We start from the raw sequence: 24,579 nt of genomic DNA, 5'->3' as shown, positions 1-24,579 counted from the left end.
TTGCTCAGCCCTGAAACCTCCCAACCTTTATACTTGCTTGAGTTGTTAAATTGGATTGACTTAATACACCAATGTGTGAGATAAATTTATGCACATTGGTAATGGCTGCTTAGAATGGGTTTTTATTTTTGTATTCCTTTGTGCAAGACAAGCACAAAGACATTAGATCACACCATCCTAGAAATGGTTTTGATCATAATCATGATTTTTCCTACCCATTTTTCCCTGTTCAATGTATCTAAAACTTTTATACCCAAAGCAAAAATTGACCTGTGTCTTAGCCAATATCATACAGAGACCAAAATACTTAAATGGTAATGCAAGATATAATTTGTAAGAGTGTAACCATTTCACAAGACAAGCTGTTTTTTTCAGCAGAGCATCTTACCAGAAGTATACATGCTTGAATGGACGACCTAAAATGCTCCTCAAAATCCGAATGCGAGCTTGATGCCATAGCATAAACAAAACAAACCTGCAGGATTACTTCAAAAATATCAGTTAGTGAGAATGACTCGCAACATTAGGGTAACCCAGAATGATGACATAAACCAGTCCAACGGATGGGAAATAGATTCTTGCACTCCTTAAGATGAACAAATAATAATAATAATAATAATAATAATAATAATAATAAGGAAAAGAAGAGCTCAAATCAACTGAATATATTTATTAAATAAGTCATCAAATATGTGGGAACAATTAGGAAAGGAAATGACACAGAAAACAAGGCCAGCAAGTGCTGGAGCAATTGCAGCCTACAGATCCATATCCTTGGAAGTATTATCCTTTGGACCATCTTGCACCTCAAGCTTATTGAAAGGAGGCTTATCACCTGGTGAATTTTTAATTCTCGAACCTTCCAGAAGTGGAGAACCTACATCCCAGATCTCTGACAGACTGCTTGAGAATCCTGGCACATCATCGCTAATGAGATTACCCCATAACTCATTGCTAGAACTTAATACAATGGTACTGGTATCAAAACCTGTGCTCCAAATATCCTCTTGTTTACTGAAACTTTCTATCCCTGCATATGAAAATTCTGGAAAATTTTCCCCTCTCAAATCCTCTGGAAAAGATGCAAAATAATTGGTACTAACCACAGGTTCGGGGCTTACAACGTCCTTTCCTTTGAAAACGGTATTTTGAGATTCCAGGTTCAATATAGGCTCCCTCATCTGCTCTGGAGTTTCATGCGGTTCACATGCCACTGCTAATTCATCTGTTGCAACATTCTCAATTTGAGTAACTGGTAATGGTTTTGAATCTGGGATTGCAGGAGTATCCACATTCATCAAATGGGATCTATACTTCATAATTTGCCCTTCCACAGCTGACTCTGATTTAGCCAGTTCATATTGCGGTTGCTTGACAAACTTCCTTACCTTTGGGAAACCAATCTCTTTCCGTTCTTTCTCTTGCCTAAGATGGGCAAGGTACTCTGGGTTTTGAAGTAACTTTGCCAACAAAGAAACCATTTGCTTCTGCCTCTGCTCTGCTGACTGCAGCTTCTGACTCACAGCTTCCATCCGCTGATGTGTCCCATACTGCTGTTGTTGCAAGTCCACAACTTCCTGCACCAACAAGGTTCTGTCTTTCTTTAACTTATCTATCTCATCTACCAATTCAAGTTTCCTTGTTTCAGTGGAGTGGCCAACAGAGCTTCCAATTTTATGGGATTGAGGTGACTTGCGCCTGTGAATGCTTGTCAACAAATTCCTGTTCCCTCGCAGGAAACTTTCATTAGCAAACTCCCATTTATCAGTGTCAATCTTCCGAAACCCCTGAATACAGTAGCCAAGTCATTAAACAGAATAGGAGTTCCCAAGAAGAAAAGACAATAATGAATATACACATAATAAATGACTTTATTACTGGAGATAATCCAAATCCATGACTGGCAAGCATCCAAGGAGCTGAACTGTTCTATGTTAATAATCTGGGAATCCAAAACAAGGCTCCAAAAGATAAAGAAAATATAAGTGATAAGTCTTGTTCCATTGGAACCTGAAACTCTACCTGAAAATGATAGGCTGGTCTCCACCCTGTAGACATTCAGTGGTGAAAGATGCCCCTTCACAGCAAGAATATGAACAAAAAATGTTCCTCCTTCAGACTCAAAGTAAGCTGAGCTGATGAACAAAAACTAATACACCAAGCTCAAACATTTTCTATGCCTCAATGACCAAAATAACTAAAAAAACTTGACAATAAACAATTCCATTACCAATCACACAAGGAAAGAAATCTTTAAGAGATGATACAGGAAGAGCACATCTCCACCTGTTTTCCTGTATAGCACTGAAAACTCCTCAGGCATCTCAAAGCAAGAAAATACAAGCGTACACAAATAACTCTAATTCACAATCCTTTACAGCACAAGTTACAAAGGATACAGCAGCAAACTCTCCACATTCGAGAGCTCGGATATTATACATTGTCATTAACTACAAAAATGATCTACCAGAATTAACATTTATCAAATCCAGTTACAAAAACATTATTGGAAAAACAAAATAGGTAATTAAAAAAACAAATGAAAACCATATGGATACAAGGGGAAAAAATACAACACGAGAAAAACAAATATACATAAAGATCGCAACGGCCATTAAAGGCTGTCACAGCAATACCCACATAAGTATTCAGCTGGCGAGCAAAACTGGAGAAATTGTTGTGCTTGAAATTCAGGGGAAGGATAAGTCTCGCGAACTCTACGGTATCCCAAACAACGAAGCTCTTGCCCGTAGGCCCCCAAGAAATGATTGGGTCGAGGGAGGGATCGTCGACGAGATCGTAAGTCTTTGACAGAAAAGGCGGAATTGGATTACCCAGCAGACTTTCAAGAGGTTGTGGAACACCTATATTTTCGGATCCACCATCGCTCGCATCTCCTCCAGCTTCCGACAACAGAATCGGTATCTTTTGCTCACTCGAGCCTTCCATGAACTCCTTTGGTGCACCAAAGTAGGACGAATTTACAGCAGATAACGTTCCAAATTGCATCGAAGGATACGCGAGAGAGGAAAATTCAGCCTTGGAATAATCCGTGAATGAACCCCTGGGAGCAGATGCTTCAGGAGGCAATGCCACCGATGCTAAAAAAGACGTCGTCCTGGCTGTGAGGGAAGACGCACCTACGGCCTTCGAATCAACCAGAGACACAGAAGAAGAAGAAAAAGAAGAAGAAGAAGGGGAAATCGGAGATGCCGCGGGACGAAGATATGGAGGGTCAACTGGATTCATCGAAGTGAGCAAAGAAAATCAGTGAAGGCTTCAATTAAGAAAAAGAAGAACTCAAGTAGTAATCGGAGAGAGTGGATAGATGGAAAGCGAACTGGTTGCAAGAGATGAGGAAAAAATGATCGGTTGGAGAGGGAGTTGAAGGGTTTATATGGTGAGGGTTTTAGGAACTAACCGACTTTTGTGTTCGAAAAATATCTGACAAGAGGGGAAGCCAGTGGACGCCAGCCTCTGCGGCTGTGGTGGGTGCAACGCGACATTTTCTGTTCACGGACGCGGGGAAGGCTGCTGCGCCCATCCATTTATCCGCTTTCAGAGAGAGAGAGAGAGAGAGAGAGAGAGAGCGCCGACCTCCCTCGTCCTGAATCTTCTGATGGCAGGCCATTTTCCTGGCAGTTGCCTTGGTTGAAAGAAGGGCCGATTCAAGCGGTTAGACCGGTGGGTCAGCCTACTGATTGAATGGTCCAAGCGGTTAGACCGGTGACGTAAACGTAGTATGAGTTTTTCACAAAAATATATTTTTTATTCAAAAGGTTAAAATGCATAAAACCCCAATTTACTAAATATATGTTGTGCAATACGTCTCAAATTAAAATAACTACCGCCTGATCCCTTCAAAGTATTTTATAAGATGTACAATCCTCCTTCCGTCAAAAGTATTAGTATTTTTAACATATTTATATTTTATATTTAAAAAATATTTTTAAATTTAATATAGATTAAAAAAGTTTTAATTGCTAGTTCATTGTCCCTAGGTGTTTTATATTTGGTATCATGTATTTATAAGTTTATAATTCATTTGATTATTACTCATCGCATTTCATATGCTATAATTAGATCTGACAAAATGGATACAAATTTGTCAATCCGAACTGAATCCGACTCGTTTTAATTGACTTATGATCAATCGTTTGTTAAATGAGTTGAATATGATTTTTTATTTTATATCTGCGTCCTTAGCGGGTCAAGTTGGATTTATCCGACAGATATCTATCAGCCCTCTTAAAAGCCCATTATTGATAAACCCATAAAAGCCCAACACTCCACCCCCTAAGGCCCCAACGGACCTAGCCCACGCCCTACCGCCACGCGCACAAGGCCTGCGGCCACAGTCCACATGGCCCACGCGCCACGCAACCCCCCCTCTCCTATGCCTAGATTCTCAGGCTCTCAGTACATAAGCGAAGGAGCCCGCACACACACACCCCGCACTGCCATAGTGAAGACTGAGAAGAGTCACAAGTTCTAAGTTTCAAGCTTCAGAGTTTAGCCTTGCGAGTTGTGACTCACTACTTCAGGCCTTCATGCTTTAGGCTTCAACTTTACGATTCACTACTTCAAGCCTTCAGGCTTCAGCCTTGTGACTTGCTCGCCCAGTCGCCCAATGTAAGTATTGCCCCTTCAGCAATACCACAAATCTACAATAGTTCTGCCAACATACTGTAGCTGATTATTTTCTTATTAAAATCCCTTTTCACTTCAACCTACTCCAAAATGATCCTTCTTCTCTTTTGTTTTCTCACAACCATCTTCACACTTCACGATTCACACAGGTTGTGAATCACAATTCACGCAGGGACTAGGGAGCCTTCAGAGTTTAGCCTTGTGACTGAGTGACTCACTGTTTCAAGCCTTCAGGCTTTAGGCTTCAGCTTCATGATTCACGATTCACTGCTTCAGGCCTTAAAGCTTCAGCCTTGTGATTCGCTCGCCTAGTCACCCAATGTAAGTATTGCCCCTTCAGCAATACTGCATATCTCCAATAATAATGCCAACATACTGTAGCTGAATATTTTCTTATTAAAATCCCTTTTCACTTCAACCAACTCCAAAATGATCCTTCTTCTCTTTTGTTTTCTCATAACTATCCACCCATATTCTCAACTTTTGAAGCAATCTTAGCCTTTTTTGAGTGGACATGGCTACTTGATTGTGTGGAACCTCCTATAGTTTCCTTATAAGTTGATTGTAATATTCTATTATTAACTGAAACCTTAATCTGCAAAAAGATTTTTTTGGTTGCATAAAAAATATATATTAATTTTAGATACAATTGAAATTAGTGTTTAAAATTACAGTTGGCATTGCTTAATTATTTTAACTAAAGTTCAAATTTTTAGTTCATAACATGGTTGTACTAAAGTAGAATTAGTTAATAAACTACTTCTAATTTTATTTGTTCATTCTTACTTTATTTGTTTCATTGTTTGGTTAGTTACGTTAGTAATAATGGTTGTATTTGATTTCACATTTTTCTGTCTTTGCAAGTCATTACAAGGATTAGAAAAAAAAAAAATGTCTTAGTTAATAGCGAATTCAATTGATCAAAATGATAAAATGAGTAAAGAAGAAATTCGGTTGCCAGATTCATCGAACATAGAACCTACAAATGAAACAACTCCACTAGTTAAAAGAGTTAAGAAAAAAACATTTAATATTTGAGTTGATTGAAGGTGGAGATAAGCAATATGCCCAATGTAAGTATTGTTGACCTAATAAGGCTTAATCTCGTTTTGATGATAACAAATCAAGGTTACTTAACATGTTTATGTGAGTTTGAGTTTTAGGACTTAAGTGTTTTTTTGTGAGCATACTTGAAGAGCTTAATTGATTTGAACACTTAAATTCATAACTCATGAGGGATATAAAGCTATGTGAGATATTAAGCTTATTGAAGCATTGCATAAAGCTCAGAAGACATATTAAAAGCTTCACAACATGAAGTAGGCACTTGGATAGAATAATCTGATGAAAGTCTCATGTAAGTATTTCAAAACTCAATTTTGATTGATTGAAGCTCTTAGGATATGTCATTGGACTTAGATACCTGATTTTATACATGGAAAATATTTTCTCAAAGTTCAAATTAAGTTTTCCATTACATGAATTAAGTTTGGAACCAAAAATATTGAAAAACAAGTGTTGCTGAAAGGACATGCGACTAATGATAAATCATCACGCGACTGTGGTGATACTGAGTTTGAAAATATACAAACAAAGTAGGTAAAGGTGATTGACCTATTGAGCAAAGTCGACTGACCCCATTCTAACTTCCAGGATGTACTATTTTTAAAAGAGCATAGGCGACTGACCCTTCGAGGACAAGCCACTGATGCATATGTTTAAACGAGTTATAGCGCTGCTCTTGTTTCCATATCTTGTTTGATTGGTTTCCAAATTAAGAGAAAACTTCAAGGAAACTTTTTAAAACCCTAGTGCACTATTTAAACATCATATTCTCGCACATTAGGGTAACGAAAAATTCAAAAAGAAAGAGAATGACACATTCATACTTTGAAAAACTTTTTGGTTATACTTGTAACGACCTGCTTTTTCATGTTATATTTTTTTTTCTCCTACATAAATTAAATGTAAAATTTCTACTGCTCTGATACCATTTAATATAAAACAAACCCACATCACGGACCGGATAGGACCCGTGAAATCTAAAATGCAATTAATCACCTAAACAGCGGGAAGCATAATGCATACAACCAGGTCAATATATACAATACCAAAGTGTCGAAATATTTCCCCAAAATATACATACACAACCATTCCAAAAATACCCTCGACTGAACCCAAGGACTATTCAAACTAACTTCCCAAAAATACTCACCCTACAAATAGGGCAGTTCAAAAGTTCCTTCTATCTACGAGTATGATCTGCTCGTCTAACTGAATCACCGGAAAAATATTAAATCACTGGGATGAGACAACGCTCAATAAGATGAAATATGTTATTGCTAGTGTGTGGCAAATGAGTTACATATTGTAAAATCTAACTTAGAATTACCATAGATAACTAAATTTAAGAAAGCATATACAAATTACGTACAATATATCTCACACGTATGTTACTTAACATAACTGTCTTTATGTAATAACCTAAGAATTAAACAGGGTCTTGTCAACGAACACAGGGGATTCGTTGATGAGAACATATAAGGGCCTCGTCGACGAGGATATGTCGCGTCAAGGGGAAGATACCGAAAGGGGGTTTTTGACACTCTGAAATTCGTCGACGAAAGGTTCAGGCTCAATGACAAAATTCTTAAGGACTTGTCGATGAGATGACGTGTCTCATCGACCAATCCGGATCTATAAATAGTTGAAAACCTGGATTTTATGCAGAATTTGGCGTAAGAAACTCTCTCTCTCTCTAAAACGTCCCTATCCCCTTCTCTCTTCGATCTTGGCTCCGTTTCTCGCTAGATTGACGATCTGAGGCCACCACAACGCTCGTGGGAAAGTTCTTTGCAAGTCTACCAAAGCGGATCGTTGGTGGGAATGATTCGAATTCTATCCCAATTTCAGGGTAAGTCATTTTATTCAGTATTTTTCTTTCCTAAATTTATAAGAAATATAGTATACGAAGAAATAACGATATTTTGTTCTGGGAGATGTGGTTTTCAGGGTGTTGAGTGGAGAACCCTGCAGGTGTGAGACCAGATATAGAAAAAGGCTTTTCAGAAACGAGGTAAGGGAAATATGCTATGCTAGGAGTTTTAACAATGTTATAAAAAAATTTTGTATATATATATTTATATACTAGTTTAATATCCAGTTTTTACAGAATAAGAGTTTTAATATTTTTCTGGCCTAAGTAGATAATTGTCTGAAATATAACTTACACAGCTTTTTACAACATATCATGCTATCCAATATATACAAATATAGACTGATATATATACAGATATTTATTTAGATCAGTATATTACAGATATTTATTCAGATCAATATATTACAGTTTTTTATTCAGTTCAGTATAACACAGTTTATTCAGATTAGTATATACAGTATTTACAAAATGTCATGTTTCCTAATACCATAACACTCAATTTATACAGACAGATTATATAGTTAGATATACAGATATATCATCAAGATGCTACAGTTATGACATTCAGATATTACAGTATTTACAGTACAGAATTATAATGTTATGGTTATTTTGGAAACGTAATGAAAATAGTAGAAAGTTTATAGTATTATATATATATATATATATATATATATATATATATATATATATATATATATATATATATACATGGTATTAGATCCCTATGAAAATATTATAGAAAAATACAGATTACAGAGCATGGTACCGTTGCTAATACAGATAGAGTGCAACCACATATCTCAAATAGTGTGTGGGTACCGTCAAACCATGCTTGGAGTGGATGTAGCTCCCCAGTTCGCTGGGTTGAGGGGGTCAGTTTGACGAGGTAGCAGTCCAGTTCCGTGCCTAGGAGTGGATGCAGTTTAGCTAGGCTGAGGTAGTGTAGAGTATAGTAACTTATCTGGAGGGCCGACCAGCGTTAAGTCCCACCTACAGGACGCACAACCCTATCATGAGGGGTCAAATCATGACATACAAAGTTTCAGGGAAAAGGCACAGTTATTGTAACGTCCCAAACCCTTAAATCCGGGTCCAGCGAGTTATAATTGATAAAATCTCTAATAATCCATAATCAACATATACGCAGCCGAAAACATAAACATAATCTCCATATAACATAATACTAGAGTTTACTAATTCTAACAACCAACCATAATAAATTAATCATCCACTTGTATTCAAATATATACATGTCTCCAAAACATTATCCACAAATACTTGTATGTTTCACAACCATCCATATCTTATAAAACTTAAAGCATAAATCATCAAAAACATAAAATATACATATCATAATTAACATAAAAATATATCATTTTCTCTTTCTATTTACCAAAAATGCTATAAAATCTTGAGCTCTCTAAGCTCGATCTCGAGGAAATCCTGAAAAAAATAATTTCATATTCGGGTGAGACACATCTCAGTAAAGGAAGAAACTATATATATATTAAACACAGCGTGTGGCTAACATGAGTTTATATATGACATATTATTTAACATTTGAAAATCGTTAACATAATTTCTGAAATCATTTACTGAACCTAATCAAACATATGCAAATGTTTAACCCACAAGATTACCCGAGGATAGGCCTGATTACCTGCCCATACAAGTAGCACCCCTCTGTTATAATATTTAGGCAACCCAAAAGTCACAACTAAAGCATACCAGGGCACTCACCTTACTCAGTAAGCCCTCAAGTGATAAATTGATCTCGTACTCACACAGTTCATACAAAAGTTTATCGGCAAAGGCCTTAAGGATAGGGAAATCTACCCGCCCATACAAGTAGGTTCCCTTTGCCCTAGTATGTTATGTAGCTACTGCCACATCTGTAACTACTAGTGCACTCGCATTACTCAGCAAGCCCTCAAGAGAAAGGTACGTCTCGCCCAATCGTAACATGTTCTACGTACATACATACTTCTAATATCATAATACATCATTATTTCTATCATTATTCAATCATACACATCTGTTCATATTCATGGCTTAACATTGCATTGCATTTCACTTTAAGTGACTCTTTCCCATTTTACATTGTTTACATTTCACATTTCATTTCCACTTCATTCATTTCCCTTTTTATTTCATTTCATTTCATACCCAGCATCTTTCAGTTGTTTTACCCAACATCTTTCAGCTATTTTACCTAGTATTTTTCAGCTATCATACATTTACCCAACATCTTTCAGCTGTTTTACCCAGCATATTTCAGTTGTCATATATTTACCCAGCATCTTTCAACTGTTTTACCCAACATCTTTTAACTATTTTACCCAGCATATTTCGGCTGTTTACCCAGCATATTGCAGCTGTTTACATGGTTGCATTAGCACACATAAGATGCACAGTTCATATCATATTTCATTCACAATACATTACTTACTTAACCTGCATCTCATACATTTAACATATATTTGCACAGAATCTCATGCCACACAGTTTAGTAATAAAATTCATACATTGCCTGTAAAATAAGCCAACCAACATTTAACTTTTATATATTGAAAATACCTTTCATTCCTTACATAATTACCCTAAAAATATTTTTCCACTTTCATCAGTTCATTTTCGCATATACATATCTAATAAACAATCCTAAACTCGAAAAAATATAATTTAAATGGTTGACATTTTAAACCCATGCCGAAACATATACACGTATATATAACACAATTTATTTTTCATTAAATTCATAAAAATTCTGGTTTAATAAATATTTTTTCCCTTACCTGGTTTCTTGAACTATGCCAATAGGAACTCTGAAAAATACCTGCGGCGCTCACCCGGATCTTGAATCAAAAATCCTAATTCCATGTAATTAATCCTTAATAAAATATTATTTTAATATTTCCTAAGCCTTTAAATTTTAAATAAATAAATATACCCTTAAATATAGCCACATTACCAAATTTTCCAAATTAATTAATTCATTTCCCCAAAATTCTACCCATCTAACCTTTCCTAGGCTCTACACATCTCAAATTAACATTTAAACTAATATTTAACACCCCCACTTAATTTTCTGAATTATGTCTGCGAGACCCAAAATTACACCTGCAGCCCTCACCGGGCCCTAAATTCTGAACATTCTACTTCAATTCCAAATGCTCAACATTTTAGCATTTCTAAATTAATCCTAATTAATTAAAAATAAGCCCCTAAATAATCCTCGTACCCCAAATTTGGGATTTTGCCCACGACAATCCCACGGGAATTCTGTCTCGCTAGACTTGTAGAGAATCATCCCTAGATTCTCATGGTGGTCTGCGTTCATCAATCAGGCTTATAATTTACAAGAAATTAAAGAAAGTGGAGGAATTGGCTTACCCTAGGAGATACGCCTATGCCGCTCCTACCACTGATCTGCTCCAGTACAAATGACAGCAGCGGAGAATGGAGTCCAGCAGTATCTTCTGATTCTCGATCAGGCGAGAATCTGCCATGTAACTGAGAGGAGAAGAAAAGAGAATGAGAGGAGAAAGAAAGAGTTTAGGGGGGGCTGTCTCTGCGCATCCTGCAAGAATTAATTCCTGAAGAACCTTCCTAAAGGATTTGAGATCCTTTAGGAAGGTAAAAATATATAATAATAATAATAATAATAATAATAATAATAATAATAATATTTAATTAATATTAATAATAATATGTTTTATTAATAAAAATAAAAATAAATTTTAATTAATTTTTTTATATTCGATTAATTAATTAATTAATTAATTTAAATATTTTTTTTTGGGTTATTACAGTTATGTATATGTATGCAGTTTTACAACATTTGATAATTATAGTATATTATTACCAGTATGAAAAGTAGAAAATCATATGACAATTATATTTTAAGCTATGCCAAAATACATGATGTACCTTGTACAAATTTACCATTTATACAGTTTCAGATGTTATTAAAATAGTATGCTACTTAATTGCCACACACTAGTAATAGCATATTTTCATTCACTGAGCGTCGTCTCACCCTATTACTTTAACATTTTTCAAGTGAGCTAGTTAGGCAAGCAGATCAGGCTCGCAGATAGAGTGATTACTTGCTTGCCTTGTATATAGGGTAAGTTCGTACGGAGTTTTGTATTTTTGGGTAAATGGTACTGGAGAGAGATGTAAAATATAATTATATTCTGGAAATACTAAATTCTGGTATTGTATGTATATATATGGCTGTATGATTTATGTTTTCGTTGCATAGGTATGTTTATAGTATTCAGGAATACCCCAATGCCCTCTGAGGCCTAAGATTACATAGCGGGGCATCAGAGTAGTTCATGTGTTATTTAAATGGGAAAAAAAGTGAACTAATTTTTTAGGTCATTACATTTTGGTATCAAAGCCTAGGTTGCTAGGTTGTGTAGACTCTAGAGTGTAGTGAGAAACAATACTAGAATATAGGAAAAAGGATTTGAGGTTGTGTTCTGTGATCTGGATACAGGATTTTCGTGGTGGTTTCTATGTTTTTCTTGGAGTGACAATTGTAAGAAAGCCATAGTAAACTATCGACGAGTCATGTCTTTAGGTTGTAGGATTTGATTTGGGGTCAGGAACAGGAGGGATTGTTAATAGAGAATCTAAAGTTTTTGTTGAATGGAATAAAATAGATTCGTATAGGAAATAGGATTCTGAAACGGTGATCTATGTATTTGCAGGATGGACCCAAGAGGTTGTAGCGCTCACATTAGTAGAGATAATGGAGCTGGACCTTCTGGTGCAGGGGGCGGGGATTCAGATGATGTGTTACGTAGTGTGGCTCAACAAGTTATGGCTGAGATTGATTAGACCTCCATGGAGTAGGGAGGTCCATCGCCGGCTTAGGGGTGTACGATAGAGAAATTTATGAATATGAACCCACCGACATTTTCAGGAGCAGCTGACCCTACAGTTGCGGAGAATTGGGTACAGGAGGTAGAGAAGATTCTAACAGTATTTCACTGCACTAATGAGCATAGAGTCTTATATGCTACGTATAAATTGGTAGGGGAGGCTGAGAGATGGTGAACAACCACTAGATTATTGGAGGAGAGAGGGCTATTCCAGTGCTGATGACCTAGGCTTGATTTAGGGACATTTTCTTTGATAGATATTATCCTACCTCATTTAGAGAGGCTCTAGTACAGGAGTTTCTGAGTCTATCCTAGGGATCAATGACAGTCCAGTACTATGCTGCAAAATTTATCGAGCTATCACATTTCTACCCCTACATTGTTCCAGATGAAATCAAGAAGGCTAGGATGTTCGAAAGGAATATGAGGCGAGATATTTTTAGGTAGGTGGCAGTGTTGAGGATATAGGATTTCTCAGAGTTGGTAGACAGCGCTATTATAGCAGAGGAAAGTCTGCCGAGAGAGACTGAGGCACTGAACTATAAGAAAAGGGTCACACCCTCGAGTTTTCAGGTGGGGTCCAGCAGAGGCCCTTTTAGAGGAGGTATATCTGGCGGGGGTCAGAGACAGATGGAAGAGCATGGTGGATTTCAGGGTGGATAGCCTCCCACCACTTGTCCCAGATGTGGACGGAGACATCCAGTTGAGTGTCGGCTAGGGGAGAATGTTTGCTATCACTGCGGAAGACACGACCATATGGCTTGATCCTATTAGATGCCGCCAGGTTATGCACCGGCCCCTAGACCATTTCAGGGTGGATACCAGGCGCCCCCGAAGGTCAGCAGAGGAACACTGCACTGGAGAGAGTCTATGCGCTGATGTTGGGTGACACCGAGATGGTCGGAGATGTAGTCATAGGTACCCTTATTGCTTTACCATATAAAGTTATTGTTTTATTTGATATAGGTGCCACTCATTCCTTTATATCGTAGGGTATGTAAGAATAACTGGGGTAGATACACAACAATTATATATAGAACTGTTTGTGGGTACGCCGATGGGTTCTGTGGTAAAATGCTAGAAGGTGCTTCAGAATTTTTCAGTAAGTATTCAGGAGAGAGTGCTACTAGCTAATCTCGTGGTCCTAGATATACAAGGGTTTGATGTGATACTGGGTATGGATTAGCTAGCAACTCATCACGCTAGCACAGATTGCCATTAGAGAGAAGTGCTTTTCAAACCCCTAAGTGAGCAAGAGTATAGATTCGTGGGTTCACGCGTACGTGCCTCGCCATAGCTGGTGTCGGCTATTCAGCTGAGGAGACTTCTACGAGGTGGTTTCCAGGGGTATGTTACATACACAAAGGAATCACCGAAGGAAGAACTAAAAAAAATTGATATATCAGTATTGCGTGAATTCCCAAATGTTTTTCCGGATGAATTTCCTGACTTACCACCAGATCGAAAGATTGAATTTACTGTAGATTTGTTGCCAGGTTCAGCACCGGTATCTAAGGCACTGTACCGTATGTCTCCAGTCGATTTAAAAGAATTGAAAGATTAGTTACAGGAGTTACAGGATAAAGGTTTCATCATACCCAGTGTGTCGCCCGATGGAGCACCAGTTCTGTTCGTGAAAAAGAAAGATAGGACCATGAGGTTATGTATTGATTATAGGGAGATAAATAAATTGACAATCAAGAATAAATATCCTCTCCCTAGGATTGATGATTTGTTTGATCATCTCCAAGGGACTTAGGTTTACTCTAAAATTGACCTGCAGTCGGGTTACCATCAGGTGAAGGTTCGAGCAGAAGACATTTAGAAAACAGCATTTTGAACAAGATATGGACATTACGAGTTCCTGGTAATGCCATTTGGGTTGACTAATGCACCAGCAGTATTTATGGATTTAACGAACTGGGTGTTTCTGTAACAACCAGAAGAATAATGGTATTTAAATAATAAAAAGAAAGGGAAATGGAAATAGGAACAGAACGAGGTAGTCGACTTTGTCAATGACATTGCGTTTTGGATGGGATAATCCCGAGGAATTTTTCAGCTCCTCATCAACAAATGCAAGAGACTTGTCAATGAGGGTATTAGAGGAGCTCGTCCATGAGGACAGGATTCTTCGACGAGAAGATACCAAGAAAAGATTTTTTGGAAGACTGAAATTCGTCGATGAGGGTTCAGGTTTGTCGACAAACTTTCTACAGGACTCGTCGACGAGGTGATGTGGCTCATCGACAAATCCCGTAGTATAAATAGAGATTAAACGTAATTTTCAGTCCATTTTATTGTGCACTCTCTTTTACCCTTCGGTTCCTCCTCCTTCTCTCTTCGATTTTGGGCCAGATTTCCGCCAGTTCGAGGATTTGAAGCCACCATGATGCTCTTGGGGAAGTTCTCTGCAAGTCTGCTAGAGCAGATCGTCGATGGGGCTGAGTTGGAAACCATCCCAAATCCAGGGTAAGACTTTCTACTCAATATTTGAATTCTTCACAGTTGTAGAAAGTGTAGTACGCGTAGAAATACTAAAATTTAGTTATGGGGAATGTTGTTTTCAGGGTGTTGAATGGGGAACCCTGCGGGTGCAGGAGTGTTTGTTTTAGGGGCTTTTCAAGAACCAAGTAAGGGGATAAACTAAGTTAGTAATTTTGTGAAAATATGTATATTGCTACAGCATTTGATTTCAGGAAAAATAAATATATTTATATATGATTTATATTTGAGAAATACTGTTGAAAATGATGGTATGTTAAATATATGAAAACCTGTTTAGTATGGTATGAGTTGAAATTGAAATGAAATACTGTTTTTTAGGAATATGATAAGATATGAATTTTTATAATGTGAAAACTAACATACAGGCCGTGATTTTGATATATTTGCCGGCGTACGGGCCAAGCTATGTGTATGATTCGCCGGCATATGGGCCGAGCTATGGATATGTTTGTCGGTGTACAGTCCAAGCTATAGAAATGATTTGCTAGCATACGAGCTATGCTACGATTTGCCAGCGTACGGGCCGATGATTTTCATGATATACATGCAAAATGAGATGATTGATTTGATAATTAATGATATGAAATATCCATGTATCACAGTTTTAGTATATGTTATATGATATCAGAACCTGGTTGGCTTGGTCTAGGCTAGCACTTGCACGGTACCATTGCTATGTGTCCATGGTCATCATGATCATAATATTTGTGTTAACACCGCTGTACGGAGTGGTATGAGATTGGATGGTCGATGTGGTTTTTAAGAAGTATGTGAGCGCCCCTGGTGTACAGAGCAAGTCTGGCAGACCAATCGGACTTAGAGACTGTACTTTTGACTTGGCAGTGGTCGGCCAACCATTGTCAGGTCCCGCCTTCGGGCCACACAACCCAGTCATGTAGGAGTAATACATGACAACAGGCAACTAACTTACCAGGAATGTTTTTGTATTATTATTATTATATGTGATGATATATGTTTATGAAAATGCAGTATGTTCTGCCATGTTTTGATGATATATATATATATATATATATATATATATGTTTTCCCAGATTTGACATAACATTTTACTGAATATGATCTGTATGGTATATGTATAACACGGAATATTCATGTTGCCACACATTAGTATTAGTTTATTTCCCTTACTGAGAGGTGTCTCACCCCAAATTTTATAAACATTTCAATAGCCCCTAATAGGAGAGCGGGAAAAGCCCGGCTAATCTAGTGCTGTTGATCTGCCCTCTTTGAAGAGTAAGTTTTAGTAGGGATAGGTAGATTTTGTGGGAAATGTCCCTAGATCTTATTTTTGGGATGTGTATACTGAAATACAATGGATATAGTGACTCTGGTATTTATGGTATTGTGATGGATGTTTTCGTATTTATGATATTATGATTGTATGTTTCCTGCTGCTTAGGCTTCTGCTATATGTTGTGATGTATCCCTAGTATCCACGGGTCCAGATGGATTATGATCTACTGAGTTTTGTGATATTGTATTATATTATGGAAAAAATGTGGAAATTAAGTAGGTCATCACAGTTTGGTATCAGAGCCTAGGTTGCTAGGTTCTGTAGGTTATTAAGTGCAGTGGAAACAATACTAGAGTATAGGAAATGATTTGAGGTTAGTTCTACAATCTAGAGGTAGGACTTCTGTGGTAGTTTCTATGTTTTTCCTAGGGTGATGAATTTAGGAAAACCATAGTAAGCTATTGTCAAGTTGTGTTCCTAGAATGTAGGACTGGGGATTAGAAATAAGTTGGAATGTTAAGATAAGTGGTGAGGATAGGATTTCTAAGTTGTGTTTGTTGTTTTCAGGATGGATCCAGGAGGAAATAGTGCCCATACGAGTGGCAGTAATGGAGCAGGGCCATCAGGTGCAGCTGGGACTGACTCTAATGCGGTATTACATAAAGTGGCTCAACCATTTATGGCTGAGATCACTAGGAGCTCAAGGGAGTACGGTGGTCCATCTACAGGCCATGGGTGCACTATAGAAAACTTTACGAAGATGAATCCTCCGATGTTCTCAGGTGGAGTTGATCCTGCAGCTGCTGAGAACTGGATGTAGGAGACCGAGAAAGTCTTGGGTGTATTGTAGTGTACTGAGGAACAGAGGGTCCTCTTTGCCACCTATAGACTGATAGGAGAGGCTAAGAGGTGGTGGACTATGGTGAGATTGCTGGAGCAGTAGAGGGTGACTCCGATAGCCATGACATGGGATCGGTTTAAAGAGTTGTTCTTTGATAGATATTTTCCAGCTATTGTTAGGGAGGCTAAAGTAGAAGAGTTCCTGAGTCTGAAGCAGGGACAGTTATCCATCCAGCAGTATGCGACACATTTTATCGAACTCTCTCGTTTCACCCGTATATTGTTCCCGATGAAGTAAAGAAGGCGAGGCAGTTTAAGAGAGGCTTGAGGCGGAGTATATTCAAGCAGATGGTGGTGCTGCGGATCCGGGATTTTGTTGAGTTAGTCGACAGGGTGGCCTTAGCAGAGATTGGTGAGCGTCTTAATGCAGAAGAGCAGGGAAAAAGGAAAAGATCTACATCTACCAACTACCAGCAAGATCATAGACTGGGTCAATGGAGGTCCTCCAGTCTGCCAGACTTATGGTAGGAGACACTAAGGAGAGTGTTGAGCAGGAGGGCTGGTGTGCTATCGCTGCGGTAGAGCGGGGCATATGGTGTGAGACTGTCTTACCCCACCAGATGCAGTTCCAGCTCCCAGACCATACTGGAGAGGTTATCAGGTGCCACGTGGGGGCCAACAGAGGAATGCAGCTCCAGCTATAGTGTTTACGTTGACGCCGGGTGATGCTGAGACGATGGGTGACATGGTCACAGGTATGGTTATTATGCTTTCTTTTAAAGTTATTGCATTATTTAAATTTAGGAGCTACGCACTCGTTCATGTCATCGGGGTGTGTTAAATTATGTGGGGCTGAAACACAACCATTAGATGTTGAATTGTTGGTAGCTACACCGACTGGGTCAGCAGTGAGGTGTAGTAGGGTGCTCTGAGGTTGTCTAGTTGATATTCAAGGAAAGACTTTGTTTGCTGATCTGATAGTGCTGGATATGCATGGGTTTGATGTTATATTTGGCATGCATTGGCTAGCAGCTAATTTTGCCAACATAGATTGTCGAGCACGGGAAGTAATGTTCAGACCTTCGGGGAAAGCAGAATTCAAGTTTGTAGGATTGTAGGTGCAATCCCCACCTCAGTTAGTTTCATCTATTCAGGCCAGAAAACTATTGCTAAGTGGTTGTCAGGGGTTTGTGGCTGTTGTGAAAGAGATGTCAGAGAATGAATTGAAACTTGCTAGCGCACCTATAGTAAAGGAATTTATAGATGTTTTCCTAAACGAGTTACCAGGCTTGCCACCCGATCGTAAGGTAAATTTCCCTATTGATCTACTTCCAAGTACAACATCGATTTCTAAAGTACCTTACCGAATGGCGCCAGTAGAATTGGCAAAATTGAAGGATCAGTTGCAAGATTTGATTGATAAGGGCTTCATACAACCCAGTGTATCTCTGTGGGGAGCTCCAATTTTATTTGTGAAGAAGAAAGATGGGTCTATGAGGATGTGTATAGACTACAGGGAAATCAATAAAGTGACAATCAAGAATAAATATCCTCTACCCCGTATCGACGATTTGTTTGATTAGCTCCAGGGTACACAGGTGTATTCGAAGATTGACCTCAGATCTGGCTACCATTAGGTAAAAGTGAAAGTAGAAGACGTCTCGAAGACGACCTTCAGGACCAGGTACGGGCATTACGAGTTTCTTGTTATACCGTTTGGTTTGACGAATGCCCTTGCGGTATTTATGAACTTGATGAACAAAGTCTTCTACCAATACTTAAACCAGTTTGTTGTTTTTTTTTTGATGATGTACTATTCTATTCGAGGAGCTATGTGGAGCATGAGACGCACTTGAGGCAAGTTTTGCATATGCTTTGGGAAAAAAAGTTATACGCCAAGTTCAGTAAATGTGAATTCTGGCTTGAGAAGGTCGTCTTTTTGGGGCATGTTGTATCTGGAGACGGTATTTCTGTGGATCCTAGTAAGGTTGAATGATGCGAACCTCAAACGACACGTGTTGAGACCCAGCAAACAATGTTGGAATACTTGCCCAAGAAAGCTAAAATTCAGATTTTTGGATAGATATGAATGGTATACCTCGACCCGTTGTTTACGACAAACAAGAATTTTGGTATATACAACCTCAACCCGTTGTTTAGTGCGAAACACGAACCTTGGTATAAGGAAGACACCACAAACGGTGGTGGAAAGCCTTTTGATAAGTAGTTGGTGAACGCCACAGGAAATCCCGATAAGTTCGAAAAGTTCTTCAAAAGAACCACGAAGAAACAAAGCCTCAAAGCCTCACATTTTTATTCCATTATATTGCTTCTTACAATGGTGAGATATATATAGCTAGTATGGGAGACAAGGACATTAAACACTTAATAATTCCCACACAAACATGGGAGACAAGAACATTAAATACTTAGTAATTTCCATACAAACATGGGACAAGGACATTAAATATACCAACTTACTAGACACATTAATGACTCTCACAACTTACTAAAATCCTATGCAAGCTAAGTTGCCTTGCAATACACCATTAAGTCAAATCCCATATTTGAATTAGCACACAATTATTAATAAGGAGATTAGAGCCATTAAGCAAGATTAGCACCATCACAAACTTGAATTAAGTTTAGTAAATCTTCATCTTTCTTTGGGCCATGCTTGGAGTGCCCCATTTTTGAATAAGCTCAAATATCTTGAATCAGCTCATGAAGTATTTCTTTGATCTTCTTGGATCTTGCTCTGATGATAGGCCCAACTGAAACATGTAATGTATCCTTCCATGGTGCTTATTGATTCTCATCAGTTGAGGCCGTAGTGAATTGGGCTAGACCGAGAAATGTCCAGGAGATCAGGAGTTTCTTGAGTCTAGCTGGGTATTACCGCCATTTCGTTGAGGGATTCTCAGCTTTGTCAAGGCCTTTGACATGACTAATGAGGAAAAATGTCAGATTTGAGTGGGACGACAGCTGTGAGTAGAGTTTTCAAGAGTTGAAGCAAAGGCTAGTCACAGCACCAGTGTTGGTCATCCCGTCAAGGGGTGAGGGGTATGTCATTTACAGTGATGCTTCCTTGAAGGGACTTGGTTGTGTATTAATGCAGCATGACAGGGTGGTGGCGTATGCGTCCAAGCAGTTGAAAGAATATGAAAAGAACTACCTTACACACGATCTTGAATTGGCTGCAATAGTACACACATTGAAGATTTGAAGGGATTACGTGTACGGCAAACGGTGTGAGATCTTCTCCGACCATAAAAGTTTGAAGTACTTTTTCACTCAAAAGGAACTGAATATGAGGTAGAGAAGGTGGTTAGAGCTTATTAAGGATTTTGATTGTACCATCAGTTATCACCCAGGGAAAGCAAACGTGGTAGTTAATGCGTTGAGTAGGAAATCTAGGGAACCAGTGTTGGTGGCTATGCAGATCCAGTATCCGATCATGATGGATCTGGAGAAATTCGACATTGAGTTAGTTGAAAGTGGTTCTCAGGCTCACATTGCCAATTTAGTGGTGCTGCCTACCGTACAAGAAAGAATTAAAGCTGCTGAGAAAGAAGACTCAGAATTAGCAGAGGTGATGGATAGAGCGCAGAATAGTCAGGGAGAGGAATTTAGTGTTGCAGATGACTGCACTTTGCAGTTTCATTCCAGATTATGTGTTCCTGCCGATATGAATATTAGGAGGACCATTCTAGAGGAGGCACACAGATCTTTGTATACAATTCATCCCGACAGTACGTGGATGTACAAGGATCTACGAGAGTCGTACTGGTGGAGTGGTATAAAGAGAGAGATTGCTGAGTATGTAGCCCAGTGCTTGACGTGCCAGCAGGTAAAAGCTGAGCACCAGTGGCCAGCGGGTCAGTTGCAGCCGTTATTTATCCTAGAGTGGAAGTGGGATCATATATTCATGGACTTCGTATCAGGACTGTCGACGGCGTTACATGGCCAGAATTTCATCTAGGTGTTTGTTGATCGTTTGACTAAGACCACCCACTTTTTACCTATCAAGATTAGCTACTCCCTTAATCGTTTAGCGGAGATCTACATTTAGGAGATAGTTCGTCCTCATGGGGTGCCAATATCTATTGTGTCAGATCGAGACCCACATTTCATGTCACGTTTTTGGAAGAGTCTGCAGGAAGCACTAGGGTCTTAGTTATTGTTCAGCACGACATTCCATCCTCAGTCCGATGGGTAGATGAGAGGACGAAACAGACATTAGAAGATATGCTCCAAGCATGCGTATTGAATTTTGGGGGTAGTTGGACTTAGTTTATGCCATTGGTAGAATTTGCGTATAATAACAGTTATCAGACCAGCATTGGCATGACACCATTTGAGGCTTTATATGGTAGGAGATGTCATTCCCCTTTGTTTTGGGATGAGATGGGTGAGCGGTGAGTTTTGGGGCCAGAGTTAGTACAACAAGCGGGGTGATAAAGTTCAACTTATCAGAGACAGGATCAGTGTAGCTCAGAGCCGACAGAAAAGTTATGTTGATAATCACCGCAGGAATCTAAAATTTGATGTGGGTAATCATGTGTTTTTGAAGATAGCTCCGTTGAAAGGGGTTACGTGATTTGGGAAGAAAGGTAAACTTAGTCCTAGGTTTATCGTACCATTTGAGATTCTATATAAAGTGGGGCTGGTAGCCTACAGACTAGCTTTGCCACCTGTGTTACCCAGGATCCACGACGTATTTCATGTTACTATGCTGAGGAAATACGTCCCAAATCCTTCTCATATCATCAGTTATGGTGAATTAGTACTCAGTGATTCGCTGGTGTATGAGGAGGTACTAGTACAGATTTTGGATAGGAAAGTATAGGAGTTACGTAATAAGAAGATTCCTCAGGTAAAAGTTTTGTGGAGGAATCATACAGTTGAAGAGGCTTCTTGGGAGTCCGAGGAACAGATGAAGCAGAAGTACCCACAACTATTTTAAGAAAATTAAGTAGTTAGGTAATATTTCTTTTGCGGGTACATGTAATGGCTTAATTAGTGTAGCAGTTTAGTTTTGAGAGAATTTTTATTTTGTATATGTAATATCTCAAGACTCGGAATGTAGCCACGGTATTCCTCCACCATAAGTGAGGGTAAGTAATAAAATAAGTTGACCTTTTTTTCTGTTAAGAGATGATGAGTTACATGAACAATAAATTTTGAGGACGAAATTTTATAAGGAGGGGAGAATGTAACAACCCGAAGAATAATGGTATTTAAATAATAAAAAGAAAGGGAAATGGAAATAGGAACAGAAGGAGGCAGTCGACTTCGTCGACAAACGCGAAGCATTCGTCAACGACTTTGCATTTTGGATGGGATAATCCCGATGAATTTTTCAGCTCCTCGTCAACGAACACAAGGGACTCGTTAATGAGGGTATGAGAGGAGCTCGTCGACGAGGACATGATTCGTTGATAAGAAGATACCGAGAAAGGATTTTTTGGAAGACTGAAATGCATCGACGATGGTTGAGGTTCGTAGAAGAACTTTCTACAGGACTCGTCGATGAGGTGACGTGGCTCGTCCACGAATCCCGCAGTATAAATAAAGATTAAACATAATTTTCAGTCCATTTTCCTGCCCAGAAAGCCTATCTCTTTTACCCTTCGGTTCCTCCTCCTTCTCTCTTCGATTTCGGGCCAAATTTCTGCCGATTCAAGGATCTGAAGCCACCATAACGCTCTTGGGGAAGTTCTCTGCAAGTATGCTGGAGCGGATTGTCGGTGGGGCTGAGTTGGAAACCATCCCAAATCTAGGGTAAGACTTTCTACTCAATATTTGAATTCTTGACAGTTGTAGAAAGCGTAGTACGCGTAGAAATACTGAACTTTAGTTATGGGGAATGTTGTTTTCAGGGTGTTAAACGGGGAACCCTGCGGGTGCAGGAGTGTTTGTTTTATGGGCTTTTCAAGAATTAGGTAAGGGGATAAACTAAGCTAGTAATTTTGTGAAAATATGTATATCACTACAACATTTGATTTCAGGAAAAATAAATATATTTATATATGATTTATATTTGAGAAATACTGTTGAAAATGATGGTATGTTAAATATATGAAAAACCTGTTTAGTGTGACATGAGTTGAAATTGATATGAAATACTGTTTTCTAGGAATATGATATGAATTTTTATAATGTGAAAACTGGTGTACAGGCCGTGATTTTGATATATTTGCTGACGTATAGACCTAACTATGTGTATGATTTGTTGGTGTATGGGCCGAGCGATGTGTATGATTTGCTGGCGTACGGGCTGAGCTATGGATATGTTTGCCGACGTACGAGCCGAGCTATGGAAATGATTTGCCAGCGTATGGGTTGTGCTACGATGTGCCGGTGTACGGACCGAGCTATGGTAAAATGTGAAATACCAGCGTACGGGCTGATGATTTTCATGATATACGTATATATGCAAAATGAGATGATTGATTTGATAATTAATGATATGAAATATCACAGTTTTAATATATGTTATATGATATCAGAACCTGGTTGGCTTGGTCTAGGCTAGCACTTGTAAGGTACCGTTGCTATGTGTCCATGGTCATCATGATCATGATATTTGTGTTAACGCCGCTGTACGGAGTGGTTGAGATTGGATGGTCGATGTGGTTTTTAATAAGTGTGTGAGCACCCCTAGTGTACGGAGCAGGTCTGGCAGACCCATCGGACTTACAAATTGTACTTTTGACTTGGCAGCAGTCGGCCAACCATTGTCAAGTCCCGCCTTCGGGCCACACAACCCAGTCATGTGGGGATAATACATGACAACAGCCAGCTAACCTACCAGGAATATTTTTGTATTATTATTATAGAGATGATATATTTTTATGAAAATGTAGTAGTTCTGCCATGTTTTGATGATATATATATGTTTTCCCAGATTTAACATAACATTTTACTGAATATGATCTGTATGGTATATGTATAACACGGAATACTCATATTGCCACACACTAGTATTAGTTTATTTCCCTTACTGAGAGGTGTCTCACCCCGAATTTTACAAACATTTCAGGAGCCCCTAATAGGAGAGCAAGAAAAGCCCCGCTGATCTAGTGCTGTTGATCTACCCTCTTTGAAGGGTTAGTTTTAGTAGGGACAGTTGGATTTTGTGGGAAATGTCCCTAGATCTTATTTTTAGGATGTGTATACTAAAATACAGTGGATATAGTGACTTTGGTATTCATGGTATTGTGACGGATGTTTTCGTATTTATAATATTGTGATTGTATGTTTCCTGCTGTTTAGGCTTCTGTTATATGTTTTGATGTATCCCTAGTATCCACGGGTCCAAGTGGATTATGATCTGCTGAGTTTTGTGATATTGTATTATATTATGGAAAAAAAAAGTGAAAATTAAGCAGGTCCTCACAATTTCATCAATATTTGGACTAGTTTGTGGTTGTGTTTATTGACGATATACTGGTCTACTCGAAGAGTTTCGAGGAACACAAGTATCA

General features: G+C 38.6%; 1 protein-coding gene across 1 annotated transcript; it reads right to left on the bottom strand.

Moving 5' to 3' along the window:
- Nucleotides 1-647: 647 nt before the first annotated feature.
- On the bottom strand, nt 648-3,630 carry LOC131167841 (heat stress transcription factor A-3). The gene is made up of 2 exons (XM_058126844.1): nt 2,641-3,630; nt 648-1,787 (listed from the first exon to the last, which is right to left on the bottom strand). The coding sequence occupies exons 1-2, from the start codon at nt 3,247-3,249 to the stop codon at nt 759-761; spliced, it is 1,638 nt and encodes a 545-aa protein (XP_057982827.1). The 5' UTR covers nt 3,250-3,630; the 3' UTR covers nt 648-758.
- Between the last annotated feature and the right edge of the window lie 20,949 nt (nt 3,631-24,579).

This window comes from Malania oleifera, chromosome 11 (genome assembly GCF_029873635.1).
Source record: "Malania oleifera isolate guangnan ecotype guangnan chromosome 11, ASM2987363v1, whole genome shotgun sequence".
In the NCBI taxonomy this organism is placed as follows: domain Eukaryota; kingdom Viridiplantae; phylum Streptophyta; class Magnoliopsida; order Santalales; family Ximeniaceae; genus Malania; species Malania oleifera.
The sequence above is the reverse complement of the archived record's forward strand: the minus strand, read 5'-3'. Positions and strand labels throughout refer to the sequence as shown.